The following is a 15,336-nucleotide window of genomic DNA, read 5'->3' on the forward strand; positions in this document are numbered from 1 at the left end:
CAAAGGTTTCTGTTTTTTTTAGGCACCATGGCAACTAAAAGTTGACAGCTATTTTTTCGTCTTATTTCATGGCATGGAAACATGAGCCCAGAAATCTGTCCCCAGCTAAAAACACTCATAGCTCAAAGCAATTTTATCAAGGTCAACAAATATTTTAAAGATGGGAAGGCTTTGCCATATAATTTGTGATAACAAATCAGCATCATCGACGCAACGCGATTATCTTATGTTACATGTCCTTGCGTTTGGTTCAGTTGAATCACGTTTAACTCAATGTCTGAACAACCGTGACACAGAACTGCGTATACTTTATGTGCTGCCCCGTTTGTTGCTGTCATTTACCGCGAAAACTCGTCGCTGCGTTTTTATGTTGAACTTCCTGTGAGTGATCAACGACAGACAGCAACGTTCCAATGGTGGGCTTGGTTGGCCTTCAACTGTATCAGCTACGGCTGCCATGGCCCGACATACAGTAGATCTACGCCCAGAAACATACTTTGAAAATGTCTTCGGTTCAGCACTACCAGGAGCAAAGAAAACGAGTGTGGGGACAGATACACTTCCGTTTTTGCATGGTTTGCCTATCTGATATGCAAATTCCATTACATGTTAATTCTCTCGTGACTTTTTCGCGCTGGTCTCCCATTTTTTCACACTCAGCAGAGCATAAGCTATAAGGGCCAGGGCGCTGACCTCAACTTTTAAAAAATTGGCGCTAGTTCCACGGGCATTTAATGGACATAAACTTGTCATCCTCCCGCCCGCCCCCCTCCCCCTCCAGTAAGGGGAGGACTTCAATCCTTCCGTCAATATTTAGGTCAGTGACGGACGCGACCCTGAACCACTAAGCTGACGGACTGCACGACCCAGACATTGTGTTTGATCATGCGATCCTGCAGGGCGTGCTGCACAGTGAATGGCAACTCGGGCCCAATAGGGCAGAGCAATGCTCTCTACACATCTAGCCTCGCTTTACGTGGATACGTCATCAGCGAAAGACCGAGTCCCCGCCAATCAGGGTTTACTTGGCGCAGACGTTGACGGTGATTGTTTTCTCTCCCTTAAGCAGGTAGGTTGGGCTTTCGACCTTGACCTCGAATGTGGGCAGCACATACTCTTCCACGTCGAAACTGTGTGTTTCGGACCGGCGTTTTGTCCTCGCGTGGATGGTCCATCTGCCCTGAAAGTTAATTGCAGAGACTATCCGAAATGCTTTCAGCAGCGCTCGGGTGTATGCTAAACAGCTTTTATGGTCTTGGTGACGCTTCCTTTTCAAGTGGTGAACCTCTGCAACTTAGCAGGTCGACATCAGGTAGCTGATTGACTTCACCACAGACGATTCCTTGGCCAGAGCGTGATTTGACCGGCAGGAGGGAGAGGGAATGATTTCACCTCCGACGGTTGTTTGGCAACAGCATAATTTTAGCGGAGGGAGGGAAATGGGGAATATTTCACCACGGAGGATTCCTTGACCAGAGTATGATTTTTACATCGGGAGAGAGCAGGAGATGTGATTTCACCTCCAACAATTTCTTGGCCAGAGTATGATTTTACCGGACGGAAAGAGAGGGGAATGATTTCACCTCGGATGATTGCTTGGCCAGATCGTGATTTTACCGAGGGGAGGAGAGGGATGGGAATGGCTGCACCACAGCTGATTTTCGACGTTCCTGTGATCTGCAGCAGGGGCGGGGCCTCTGCTGTTGCAGGATCTCACTGAGTGGAGAGAACGGCCAGGGGAAGGAGAATGTCGGCAGGGGCGGCTCCTCTACTGTTGTAGGATCTCACTAATTGGAGGGAACAGACAGGGGGGGGGGGGGGGAGAGAATGACTGCATCAGCGCGGGATCATGGCTTTTATGTGATCTCACCAGTGGCGGCTCCTCGGTCAGCTGCACCTCCAGCTGGATCAGGCCTCCGCTGGTCTTGATGTCACTCCACTGGGCAACGCGAATGTTGTCTGGGGTGGTCACCCACACCTCCGGAATCTGATGGGCCGATGGTCCAGTTGAAAGATACAAACATCCGGCACATGGCTTGCACTGAATTATACAGCGCTGCGGACTGAGTTCCTTTTCAGCATAAGAGCAGCCCAAAAGCGCATCGGAACCTGAAGAAAACTTCTAGAATAGCTCTGTTTCATCCGCATCCGTCACTACTGAACAAATCTGCTGAGGACATAGGCGGGCCTGCTTCACCACCCGCGCACATTTCTTAGTGATTATCGCAGCTATTTAGCAACCATCACTGGACATGCTAAAAGCCTATTCTAAATAAACTCCTCCTCATTGCATTCGGCAATGTGTCCTTTCAAGGATCAGCAACTCACGTTTTCGATAAGCGGAGTGAGATCATATCGCAGAGATATGACGCGAATCAGGACTTTGTCGCCTGGACGGTACCTGGGCTTGTCCGTTTGAATCAGTGTCAGCAGCGTGAATGGCTTGATTCCCACCTGAAAGACGGGAAAACAGGACAATGTAAGCTCATGTGCGCCGAGTAGGTAGACTGCCGTAAAATTGGTAGTATCGTTTCCGGAAGTATTTTCGGAACGAAACGTTGTTCGGCGGTGACTAATACAGGTTGCAATGTCGATGTCTGGCCATTATCTGTATTTGCAAGCGAATGACCTCATAAAACGGTTGATGAAATCGCCTCCACAAACCAGACCTTTACAAAAAAACTAATGGCTCTGTGGAGGGTACATGCAGTTTATTTCGGTGAGGAACGATTCAAAATCTGATTAGCCACGCCCCGCACAATCACATTCAGACACCACGTGCTATTGCTCCACATTGAAATGATCAATAACTAACAGAGGGACGTATCGTGTGAAGTTGAACTGGCAAAGGGGCAGCCATGCGCGTAATTTTTTAATGTGGATGGTTTCAAATGACCCAATAAAATCCAAAACATTTTTTAATACTTGGAAAGGGTCCGAATAGCATAAAAGAAAAGCTGTCGATGACTCGACCTTTGTCCCCAACAGTAGTTAGTGGTTGGATGGAGTATTTGGACGGACAACTGCGCCGTAAAAAAATAGAAATTTGGTTTCGCCCCAAATTTGTTTTGTCTCCGCGTTCTCACGAGCGACAGTCATGAAGACTGCGGGTGTTTTACGCGGAGCGATCACATTTCTGCCATCCAAAGTTAACACCCCATATGCTAATTTTTGCCGGTTTTGCGTTTTTTTATGTTATCTGAATTATTTTTATTATATTATTTATTATTTTTATTTTTTGTATTATATTATTTATTATCTGCTTATTTTTATTATATTATTTTTATTATATTATTATCTGATTATTTTTATTATATTATTTCTGATTATTTTTATTATATTATTTTATTACATTATTATATTATTATCTGATTATTTTTATGTTATCTACTCATGCCGAATTTGGTGACTTAAGCCCTGAGTTCAAATTTTCATAAGCTTTTAGCCAGTTCTTTTAGCTACGAGCTTGTGCAAATTACAACTATTGGTTTAAATATCTGAATTCAGCATAAGAAGACGAGTCAGACGGACATAAAAAACGCAAAATGGCCAGAGATGAGCATATGGAGTTTTACCTTTGGACGGCACATTTACCCTCGTTGTCCCAACATTCACCACGCACAGGATTTTCTCCTGACTCAGTTGCACCTCGCATTTGAGCCCAGGAACATAAAGAGCTTACCCGGTTCACAATGCACAAAACGGCACCCGCCTGCATACCCATATATCTCTTCAACACCACTTATACCCATATACCCGTCCCATATACCCATATACCCATCCAGCACCACTTCAGCTATACATCTTTCTGTCTGCTCCTCGTCCCTTCTCTTACGATTGTTTTTGGCCATTAGGAGCACCACATGTGAGAGTGATCATTTTCCAGTATGGGTTGGAATAAATGCTGGACATCCAGGCAGTGGGTCCCCCTACGGGAACCTACCACCAGCTAATAAGCAGAAGTAGCCGACGAGTGCCAGACCATAATACAGACGACCGAGGACGACACTGCAACCTCTCTTTCAAAGGTGACATCCACACTTGTCGACAACACCATTTTGGTATGGTTTTAAATGCTTGACAACCAAAACCAAGTGCATGGACTTCTGATCAAGGAGCCGGGAATGTAGAGACCCAGAGTTACGACCGTATATTGTTGTTATTCCGGTATGTAATGAGACCAGTTTCCTGGGCCTCACATTTGACCGTCGGCTCTCATTCAAGCCACACTTGAAGATGATAAATCTTAAGTGTCCTAGGCGCATAAACCTCATGAAAGTGATTTCTCGTATGACCTTAAGAGCCGATAGGCGCACCCTCCTTAACTTGAACAGAGCTTTAATCCGACCGGTCATCGACTTATTTGCTGTAACCAGGCAATACCGACCAACGCTGAGTGCTTGGAAAGCCGGTGTCAGGGGAAACACCAGGAGCACGACACATTTCCAGGTCTTCAGTACATATGGACTCACATGTTGGTTGATGCCGACAAGGTATAAGCGCAGTGTTTTTTACGAGTTGTGTATCTCTGCTCCGTGTCCGTGGTATGAGCCCAGTCAGTTGGGCACAGCTCGAACACAGTTTTTACGAGTTGCGTATCTCCGCTCCGTGTCCGTGATATGAGCCCGGTCAGTTGAGCACAGCTCTGACCGTCTGTCCGCTCGATGACGCCTCGGTGCCGCAGCTGGTTGATGCGCATGTGAGGGTGGGTGACCGGTTCATAGTTCGAGCTCATCCTCCCTGGACTCATCGAGGAGATAATAACACTGAGGAGCAATCACCGCCGGCTGACGCTGCGCAAAACATCACCCGCTGCCGCGGCTTGACGGTCATGATCTGCATTTAAACACACCGCTTAGCCGGCGGAATTTTTTGCCAGCGCGGCCTCGCCTCATGGCAACGGAGTAGTCCCATGATTCACCAGGATCTGGATAGTCTTTGCAGCTCCGCGAGCGCGCCAAAAATTGAAACTATATCGCTATTATCGTTTGACCTGGCAAAATGCGGCCAATTACTGACCCAGCAGCATAATATTCAGCTACAACTCGCCAGACCTCACTGAGACGAATCAATGGGTTTCCTATCATTCTTAGTTTGAACCGGCAGAAGGTCACATCACCCCCCCCCCCCCCTCCTCTCAGTTTGCGTTACAAGAAGGGGATCAGAGCAAGGGTTAACTAACGTCTTCCCACTTGGTTCGGTCTTCCTAAGCGGGTTCTGAAGACTACACGTCTGTGCTAGGTAGCACCCGGCTTGTGCTACAGTGTTTAAGAATATTAAGCCTGCTTCACGCAAAAGACTTGAAATCATCGGACGCAGCCGACCAGTACTTCTGTGATTATTGCTGGACACGCCCGATGCTGTGGTCGGCCACTGCCAAAATAGCACTTATCAGGGACGAGCAGGCTTGAAAATGTATCACTTTATAAGCATAGATTACGAAGCATACGGTCTTTTTTATCAATGCGATTTCACGTTACCTACATAAAATAGTATGAAATCAGCAACATGTTCTACGATTCCCGAAACATGGATACCAGTAAAAAGGACGCCGAAATTGCCCAAACCCACTCGTGCATTAGTTGCATTATCTGGGGTACAAACCCAGGATTCGTCTGAGAAGCGCAGTCCGGCGGCGTTGGCAATGCTGAGGTCCAGGTGGCCCCGGGAGTTGGTCACCGAGCGCGGCACGTCCAGGTCAAAACAGTGATCGCCATCAGCTGAAGCGAACAGCGGAGTCAGTGCGACAGCCAATCAGAATGACCGACGGCAACTAAACCAATCAGATCGTCAGTGTCAGTTGATAACAGGCAATCAGGATAGTAATGATACAATAGCGACAGTCACTCAGGGTGGCAGTAGAAAGAGACAGTCTAGACACACACATAGGGGTAAGGTAATCAGGCGGGCTCCGACACACGGCAATCGTAGCAAAGCAGTCCAGAATATTATGTGTCCCAGGAATCTGCGGTGCTGAGCTGTCGCTCGCGAACAAAACAGCAAATAATTAGAACGACAACCTTGTAACGATGCGGTGATGTCCTACGCGCGTCACAAACGCCAGATTAATGACAGGCATTCTCTTCTGGCTCGTATTCAAACACCCGCTGTTTGTGGCCTTTTGGATCTCACCGTCCACCGTGTCTGGTATCAGCTCCACCAGCCTAGTCCAGGGGGATGCCCCGGCCCAGAGTGAGAGACTGAGGGTCACGTTCCGCCCCGGCCCGGGCAGGTTGAAGAGCGTGACGCAGACGCGTTCGCTGGTGCCCGCCTTTAGTTGCTTGGGCGACGTGAAGAGGAAGCCGCTGTGGAAGGGGATGACGTCACCGGTCAGACGTACCGGATATCCGAGAGGTCGTACATCACAGCTGCGCCGGCGGAGGCTTCGGAGAGATGAAATGTCTTGAGAAATCACCTTAGCCCCATGACAAATGTCTTGAGAAATCACCTTAGCCCCATGACAAATATCCTGAAAAATCACCTTAGCCCCATGACAAATGAATGACAGACGCAACATTGCTCTGTTGTTCGGTAGACAGTGATGTCAATGGCATCTCTTTGCTCGCATTGCTAAGATGCTTTATGAAGCTGTAGCGAGAGGGACCAGGCATTGTAGGAACCGGATCGCTCGAATGATCGCGACTCACGAACTTCATGATTCGCCTTAGGTTACTGTTTCTTTTCCAGCCCCGGTCGCCATCATCTTTACCGTACCACCGTGCTGTCCTCAGCTTGCAGAGTTCAAACAGCTCCCTGCTAAATTCCAAGTCAGATTTGCCAGTCAGTGTTTATACGCTGGAAGCACCGTTTGCATGGCAGCCGACATTTCATCACCCGAAAGCCGGGTTTTTCTGCACGGTTCGCCGCACCGGGGAAGTAGCCATCTGGATCTGAGCATAAACGACCAGGCTGGGTTGATTACAGCAGGAAGACGGCACGGTGTGTTACTTCGCAGCTGCACTGCTCGGAATGGCGCTGGCACCAGTCTAAGCAGTATGCTTAAGCTGTTCTGAATGTCATGCGATGTTATCACGAACTCCTCAGCTGATAAGAGCACCAAAGGATGTCGCCGAAAATGCACATCTTTAGCAATATGGCGCGTCAAGACCAAAGCATACTGCCGTATGTGGTCAGTGGCAGCTTGTAGTACAACAGATCGGGACCAAGACGTCCACGGTCATACCCACTTCAAACTGCGGTTGGACTCGAAACGTTTGACGGCACATGCATGGCTGTGGAAACAGAGGCAGATAAAAGAAAAAGAGCCAGAAACAGGGACAGGGGCAAGGGCAGGAGCGGCAAAAGGACTGGAATGAATACAGGGAAAGGGGAAAAGGGGGCAGGGGCAGGTGCCACGTTGAGGCTTCACTCGGAAGTTTAGCATTAACACGCGCTCAGGTGGGGAGCGGTCAATTTGACCCCCGAAGGTTTTTCCGGGATGATTTCTGACCGACGCAGCGTGGCCGCGCCAAACTTTACATGGCTGTATGCGAATGAATAGCGGCTCTTTTGGTATAAGAAATATATGTACCTTGTGAGGCCGCTGACGCATGGTAGGTCAAGTTAAGCCCTCGGCTGTCATCGGGGGCAGTTCCTAAGGAACCGTTAAATGTGTTGTGACAACGGGGCGTCAGACGAAACCATGCACCTTTAAGATAGTTTCTTAGGCAAAAGCCAATTGCATTTAGAATTAAAACAAATTCCGCTGAGCTGGGTCACGTATGAAGGTTAGATTGCGCTTAAAACTAACCGGCCGTTTTTACTCGAGGGCTTGCTTTACAGGGTCGTTTTTGGTGTCAATTTCGAATTCATCAATAACAGGCAGCGCAATAGATGTTCCACGAACTTTTCAGATGCCAAAGTAGGCCAGTGACCTAAAATGACCCAGTCCAACATGTTGATTTTTGGAACATATCGCCTGACGTAATCCCTGGTGCTTCTTTGTATGGAAAAATAAAACCAATCTCGTAGGTTTTTGGTCACTTTGACCTTTTTGAGGTGAAAAAATCATTGACCTTAAATGAACATCATTAACCTTTTGCTTATAACGAAAATCCATGTACACGGTGGTTGCACGAGGAGGTCTGAGGGCACTTTCGACTCCAATCTGGAGTTTGAACTTATTTGACCTTATTTGACTCAAAATCTAGGAGCCTCAAATCTGGCAGCACAATTTAGCTCACATACAGGCCAACCCACGCGATAAATTTGCTGTCTCCTGCTACCTTAGCTACCGAGATCTCAGTGAGGTTCAAATCTAACCCCCTTCCGAGCGAGGGGTATTCAGCCGGCCGCCCGGGGCGCATGCTAACCCCGTGGTGCTGCATTGAGTGCATTTACCTGAAAGTGCGGACTCCTCCTAACCCTTTAATCATTCTCACGCCTTGGAGAGGAGATCCACCCTGAACACCGGGCGCCATGCGCTCCGTCTGGCGCCTTACGTGCTGGCTTGAATGAGCGCATTCCCCTTAAAGAGAAGCTTAAACAGCTTATTTCATTGACCTGCTGGGGTCCTCTGAGGTCCCATCGCTGATATAATCTCATCTGATTGACGTGAGAAAAACGCAGAGCACTGCATGCCCACTGAAATCTATTTCTCAAAAGTTATAATTTAGATTTGGCAATGCACAGCGGGTTACGACAAGAAATGGCATACAACACATTACAAAAACCAGGGAGGCATGAATATCACTTTGACTCATTTTCTGTGTTATTATTTTCCAAAAAGTATAGGCACATTTCTGGCCGGAGTTTCATAGATATGTCAGACTTGAAAACAAGACTGAAAAATATCAAAAATACATTAGGTGGCTGCACTCGTTAAGTGAACAGAGAAGAGAGGTGGTGCACACGTTACAGAGGTGTCGACTGGACTATGTTCCTGATCTTCATTTCCGTCATATGTTTTGCATTGGATACCTTGGCCTCATTCTGTGTCAAATTACATAGTTTCCCTTTTCGACCATGTGGATGCGCCGATGCAACACAACCACCATCCATCGTATTTTATCACCTCCTGACGACCGTCATCACTTGTTTCGAAATAGCATCTGAGATCTCGGTTACACAAACTACAGGTTACAAAAAATTGGCCAAAACGATGCTTCAACCTGCCATGCTTTTGAGTAATTAAAGTGTGTTTCAACAATTTCGGTTTTTTCTTCTTTTTTTGGTGCGCACAGTAAGCTTTTTCTTACGTTTCGGCTGTTGAAAAGGCTTAAAACGACTGAACCTTGCCGGTTCTGAACTCGGTATCCAACCATATTGACTGTTCACCAGTACGTGACACCGAAAGTCAATGGTTATCTTACTACTCTTATTACCTTGACCTCACAAGTTAACACCTCAAGTTAACCTCAAGACCTCAAGTTAACACAGTTGCTCAGTAGTCGCTATTGAGGCTCAGGAAACTGCTGCACATTTGTATGGAGTTTTGAACCAAGAAAGGCATTCCACAAGCATTTCCTGCAGCTCACATCCATGCAAGTTTCAAGGCTTTAAATCCTGTTGTTTCTGAGCTGACGCACGCGAGCTTGTTTGGTTGCCGCCTAATTGCGAAGTAATCATGCATAAATGACGTCAAGGAAACGTCACGCCAAAGGGCCCACATCGTTAGCTGTGCCACGCTTATGGCGCAGAATATTTAATTGCCACCAACGCATTCATGTTTGCTGTGACTTAGCACCAAGGGATGCAGCGGTGGAGTGCAAAATGTAGCTGCCGATGACATGGCTATTAGCGCATTTTTAGTGATTTGGACCCGCACACTTTCGAAGAGCAAGGACTGTATTCCACTGACTATCGACTATACGATGTCAAAGAATGGATAGCGGTAGGGCAGAACTACATGCGCCTTGGACCCAACCCGCCTAAACGAATCCTGCGCAAGGACTCTGCAAGGTACGCTTGACGCTCATACGCTTCCACCAGGGCCAGCTGCACTGCACCCCTCACCACTCCACTTTGGCCCACTTGTGGCAGCCGCACGCAATCTGTCGTGGAACAGCGGGGTGTCACGAGGGTGCAGGATCGGGGAAGAAAGGGGATGCAGGGGCAGATGATCACGAATCGCACTTTGTGATGAGCAGCACAGGCACTTGGGCGCAGGCACTAGATATGATAGACATGAGGCTAAAAACCGAATAGCTCGGGAGTGTTCCAAATTTATAGATGGTTTTGAACTAAAATGGTTATGCCGAAGACCTTTCGGTGCTGTTCACAATCCCGTCCTTAGATATAAGCCGCTCAAATTTCTGAGCTACACGCCCCGCAAAAATGGGTAAGGGTATATCGGGAAGGGCATTTCAAAGTCACCTTGGCATTCATACGTCATAATGACGCCAATAAAATGCTGCCATCCACATAAACTATGTGGTGATCAAGACCAAGAAAAACATAATTATCGAGACCTTTATATCTGGCATTTGTGAGCGCAATTTCCAGACATAATGGCTGTCAACTAGCTCTCAATCAATGTTGGACAAGGTGTCATGACATGGTCAAACCCATGACGCAATGAAGAATACTATATTAAAGAGGAAATTGTGCTGTCTGAAGCAGTTTTTCACTTTAAAAGCATACCAATAGATATAATTGTGATTGCTTCACAATATCTGACGCTTGTTTCAATATCTTCAAACGTGAAACATTCCCTATAAGAACAGTACCATTACCGAAATTGCAAACGCAGGTAAGAGAGATACTATCACGGAAAGATGTACGAGACAGCACAAAGAAACCCCAAAACTCGCCAACATCCACAGCTGCACTCAGTCAAGAAGGAATTGAACAGCTGAGAAGGCGCGCCTCAATTTATGCAAACATCAAATAATCTCTTTTATAACCAACTAGACGGGCGTCATTGCACGACGCACTTTTTTCTTGTACCGTCTGGTTCTGAGTTGTTTATTGTCTTACCCTGAACCTGCCTAGGTTTGGTTGGATGCATTAAAGAACATCGTTGGCCAAAGATGCAAATCCCTTTGCGTTTTCCATGATGTTCTTTGGAGCTACCAACCATACACCCCAAAACAACTAAGGCTAGTACTGTGTGATCTGAATAATCCAGTTTATGCGTTGTGATCGACGGCACGTAGCCAGCTGAAGGTGCAGACCACTGCTACAAAACAGCAAGATGTGCACACACGCCCTTATCTCTCAGTCGTTTTTTCCGCATCGCTATGGTGCGCGCTTCTGGATAGTCTCTCACACGTCTAAATAAGCGCCCACTCTTGTGTGGTATAGGCGATGTGTGAATTAGCCAATCCAGCCAAACCATGCTAAACCGTGAAACCAGCTGTACATAGGAACGTATGTAGCGCCTACTGGATATGTTTGCTGTTGTCTCTGCAGAATTACTTTTGCCCTGTTCAGCCAGTCCCACGTTTGCCATATGCCTATTGACGCGGTTGAATATCTTCTGTGCGGAGGATCTCACACAGAAACTCGTGCCTTGCAGGTCAGTTCGTAGCCGAAGATATGCCGGCACATGATAGCGGCAATTCGCGCCGACAACGGCGACCTGCGTACTAAGGGACGTTTGGGACGATTGTGACCAAACCGCTGCGAAATCCCGACATATCTGAGGTGGATATTTGTCATGGTGAGTCGGGATCTGCGCCAGTGTCCTTTCCACGGTCCCGGCTTGCTGTGTCTAGAAGCCAGCGTGTTGTATTCGATGTTGTGTTCCATGTTGCGAAAAACCCGACATGGGTCGCTTCCTGGTTGTCTGTTGGCGTCGCTGTGTGTCTGACGGTGCTGGGCTGACTGGGTGATTTGTAGACTACACGCGCCTGTGCGGCACAGTCTTTTTTGCATCGCTGTCTGCTCGGATTGCCGAGATCTGACAAATTGTTAAAAACATTCGAAAACTGTCGCGGTTTGCTCACGAGCGCACGTGCGCCTCAACGCGCGTCGATTCGCGCTTTTGCCCGCACGATTGACCGTTCTTTTCCACGTCAAAATGTGCCGGTCCCGTTTTGCTGTAATCACCCGTTGCTGAGCGGGGAGCCAGGTTTCGCCGAGTGTTTCGGCGCTTTCAAGCGGCTTGAGAATTTCGCATTTGACATGTTAAACCAATGGCGCGCGTGTTCGCGTTTACCGACGGCCCCGCCGGTCGGGTCGCGTCCAAAAGCTGCTACGCAAGAGCACCTCACCTGACCCTGCCGCTCGCAAAATTTCACGCTAAAACTTATAAAAAGGTCAGAGCTACGAACGCATTCAGGCGTGACGGATGGGCAGACGTTTCATAAATTATAGGATAGACTAGAAGGGCGTTATTGCGCGATGCGCAACTTGTTTTTGTAAACCATTTTTGTTTGAGGCTATTGGTGATCTGACCATTAAGTTGTCTAGTCCTTCGATTATATCAAACAATTTTATTACCGCATCGCACCACGCCCAAAATTTCATACGATAATGCGCTTCACTTGGTCTTGCCGCATAAGGAATAGCACTCAAAAGTGCCCCAAAGGCATTGTGTACAGCATGTATTTCAACGCTCTACCCGCTGCTGCAAAACCTTTAGTTTCTCCTCCCTCCCTCCCCTCCCCCTCCCACCGCACTGGTATATTCTGAGGTACGCCAGGACGGCACTTGCCCAAGAGTTTCTGGTGACCTTTAATGTCAGCTACCGCACGACAAATTTGAGGATTCCACCCGAAGAAATGTCTTTCGTAAACAACGTCATGAAATTAGCCGGCTCATGCACTGCGATCAACAGCACGGGTCAACTGAATGTGCTGACCATGCGCTGTCGAGACTGCAGCAGAATAACAATGCGTAAGCACAGGCTCTTGTGTCTCAGTCTCATTGCTGTTTCGTCCCGCATCGCCACGGTCCAGGCAGCCGCGTGGCCACTCGCATGTCTTCATATCCACTTATGAGCTTTAGACCATCCAAATATATCATTCAAAGACGTTTAGCCGGTTGCACGCAGGAACGGACATAAGCGCTACTGCAATTGCCTGCTGTTGTCTCACAGAATCCTTTTCGTCGCGTTTGACTCAGCTCGCGGAATGCCCATTGATGCGCCTGAATATCTTCTGCGCGGAGGACCGCTGGCAAAACTCGCAACCTACCGGCCAACACGTAGCCGACGATATCAAGAGCCTTTTCTCCGGTGCTGCGGGGTTCATCACCATGGCAACCGGATTTTCATGGGGTTTAAAGCTGCGACCTCACCAAATCTTGTGACCAACGTCGCCTCAGATCGACGTGCGAATTCGCAGCAGGGGTTCGGAAACAGTGGCGCTATTCTGTAATGCTTAAGATGCCGGAACCCCCCCCCCCCCCCTGGTTTGGCTCGACAAACCTAGGGCCTTGCGTAAACTCTCTGCGCATGACCAGAACAGATTGAAAATGCAAAAATCATGCGACGAAATATCTTTTTGAGTCCGTACGAAAAAGGCTACTGTATAATTTGCAAAGGATGAACAGACCCCACGATATTCAATGCGGGTTTTTGGTGAACATGAGATGATTCTAAAATCCTACGATCGAGAAAATTACTGAAACGCCCTTATACGGAAGCTTTCAATGTTAAAGTGAGTGTTACACGCAAATGGGTGGTCTCGGATGGGCGAAGGGTGTGGTGAATCTGGTGAAATGTGTCGTACAGTTAGCTACTCATGTCTGTGCACTGGATGTGGTTGGTAGCTCTTTCTCCATTACCCACGTCATTGCCGAACAATACGCCAAGTGGCATTGTCGAGGAGCATTTTGTTGGTATCATCATTGACTCAACCTTTTGTATCACTGTGTTTCCGCTATCCGTAACCTTTCATCTGAGGCTAGTAAAAATGAATGCAATGACACTTCACCAAAGTGCTCAAAATGTAACCATGATGCCACCATTCACAAATTTGGTTTGTGATAATGGTAGAAATAGACAATTTGTGCGCGTTCCAGGGCCAGCTAATAAGATGGAGCTCCAACTATGCCCCACCTGGCCATAAATATGGTTAGCATGATATATACGTGTGGTCATAAATATGTGTGTGCGTGCATATACATGAAACGTTAGTATGCGCCCATACAAAATGGACAACTTCATCTTCCTGTTGTGAAGTTTGAGCAAGGCATTATTCCAAGCGCGACATGAAGCTCAAACCATCATGGTTTGTCAACACTGATCATGTCTCAGCGCCGTTAAACAGACAATCTCGAATAACACAATCGACGCGACATGGGTAGAGTCACGGTTTGGGTAAGCCTATGGGTACCCGTGTGAAATGAATAACGCCATGAATCGGGGAGATATTGTGCGTCCTTAAGGACATGGCCATTTTGAGGAATGCTCCATGTCAGTGACTGTGTTTTTGGACCCGCAAGCGTTTTGAAATCAGATCTTTGCGACATAATGGGCGTACAAATTTTTGCAAAAAATAGAAGATACTCCTGGCTGATTTGTTTGGATCGTCATAGCATATTTACATGACCTTTGAGTGATCCAGAACAAGAGGTAATTAAAACCGTGAGTCTTTTTATTGTGTCGTATTTTTTGTATCCGAAACCATGGGATCTTCCATCGTAAACGGGCGAAGAACGGGATGGGCGGTGACATGGTTACGGGTGGTTAAGACTGATTAGGAGTGCTCGGCGGAAAGTGTAATCCACACTCCACGGGTAACAGTTGGGTTGAACGCAAATCCAGCCCACGAAGGCCTCTGTCTGGAAGGAAAAGTGCACAAAACATGTAACCGCCGACCAGCCGCCAGTGACCTTGGAGCTCGCACTCATCGCAGTGAGTGCGAACCGGCAGCGATCTTGGTGCGACCCAACAGCAACCGTGTCGAGGAAGTTGCTCAGAATTATTTTGCGGCGTTGTAAAGGCAAAAGGACCGCACGAAAAAGCAAACACACAAGCAAGTGCTTTCGAGTGAAAGTGAGAAGATACTGCACACTATTACCATCCGTTTCGGATCATTCTCTTCGCCCTTTTTCTGTTTCGGTTGTAATATTTATTTCTCTTTAAAGCTCAGTGTAAGTCATTGGGAAGACGACAATATACAAGCATGTATGAAATATTCGACCACGGCGTGGAGCGATTTACCGAATCCACTCCAGACGGCCGGCAACAGATGTTTGGATTGTTGGTAGTTCCGCGCATGCGTGAGCCCGTGAAAAGCGTGAGTCCATGAATCGAGCACTCCGCACCGTGGTCTCTCCTGGGTGGAGCAAACGAGACAGACGTTTTGCACGAGATGGGTGGTGATAAGTGTCCATGCCTGTTTGAGTGCAGCGTTGATTTGAAAGCTGTGTGCTTTCGTTCTGGTTTATTCCATTGTCTGTGAGGCAGTGGTCTGAAATATTGACATGCGTATATTTTAGTAACGT

The 15,336-nt window shown here is 47.5% G+C and overlaps 1 protein-coding gene across 3 annotated transcripts in view; it reads right to left on the minus strand.

Moving 5' to 3' along the window:
• LOC119104210 (alpha-1-macroglobulin) overlaps positions 1-15,336 on the minus strand; it is a 100,688-nt gene that overhangs the window by 37,755 nt on the left and 47,597 nt on the right. The window contains exons 1-5 of one of the 3 annotated variants that reach the window (XM_037227875.1): positions 6,133-6,829; positions 5,605-5,720; positions 2,329-2,454; positions 1,871-1,987; positions 1,026-1,180 (exon numbers count right to left, since the gene is read on the minus strand). The exons of the other annotated variants lie outside the window; for them this stretch is intronic. Of the exons in view, the coding sequence (XP_037083770.1) occupies positions 1,026-1,180; positions 1,871-1,987; positions 2,329-2,454; positions 5,605-5,720; positions 6,133-6,517 (899 nt within the window). The 5' untranslated portion in view covers positions 6,518-6,829. Of the gene's footprint in view, positions 1-1,025; positions 1,181-1,870; positions 1,988-2,328; positions 2,455-5,604; positions 5,721-6,132; positions 6,830-15,336 lie in introns of those variants that run through there. 3 annotated transcript variants of the gene reach the window in all.

This window comes from Pollicipes pollicipes, unplaced genomic scaffold (genome assembly GCF_011947565.3).
Source record: "Pollicipes pollicipes isolate AB1234 unplaced genomic scaffold, Ppol_2.1 Scaffold_6052;HRSCAF=7182_pilon_pilon_pilon, whole genome shotgun sequence".
NCBI lineage: Eukaryota > Metazoa > Arthropoda > Thecostraca > Pollicipedomorpha > Pollicipedidae > Pollicipes > Pollicipes pollicipes.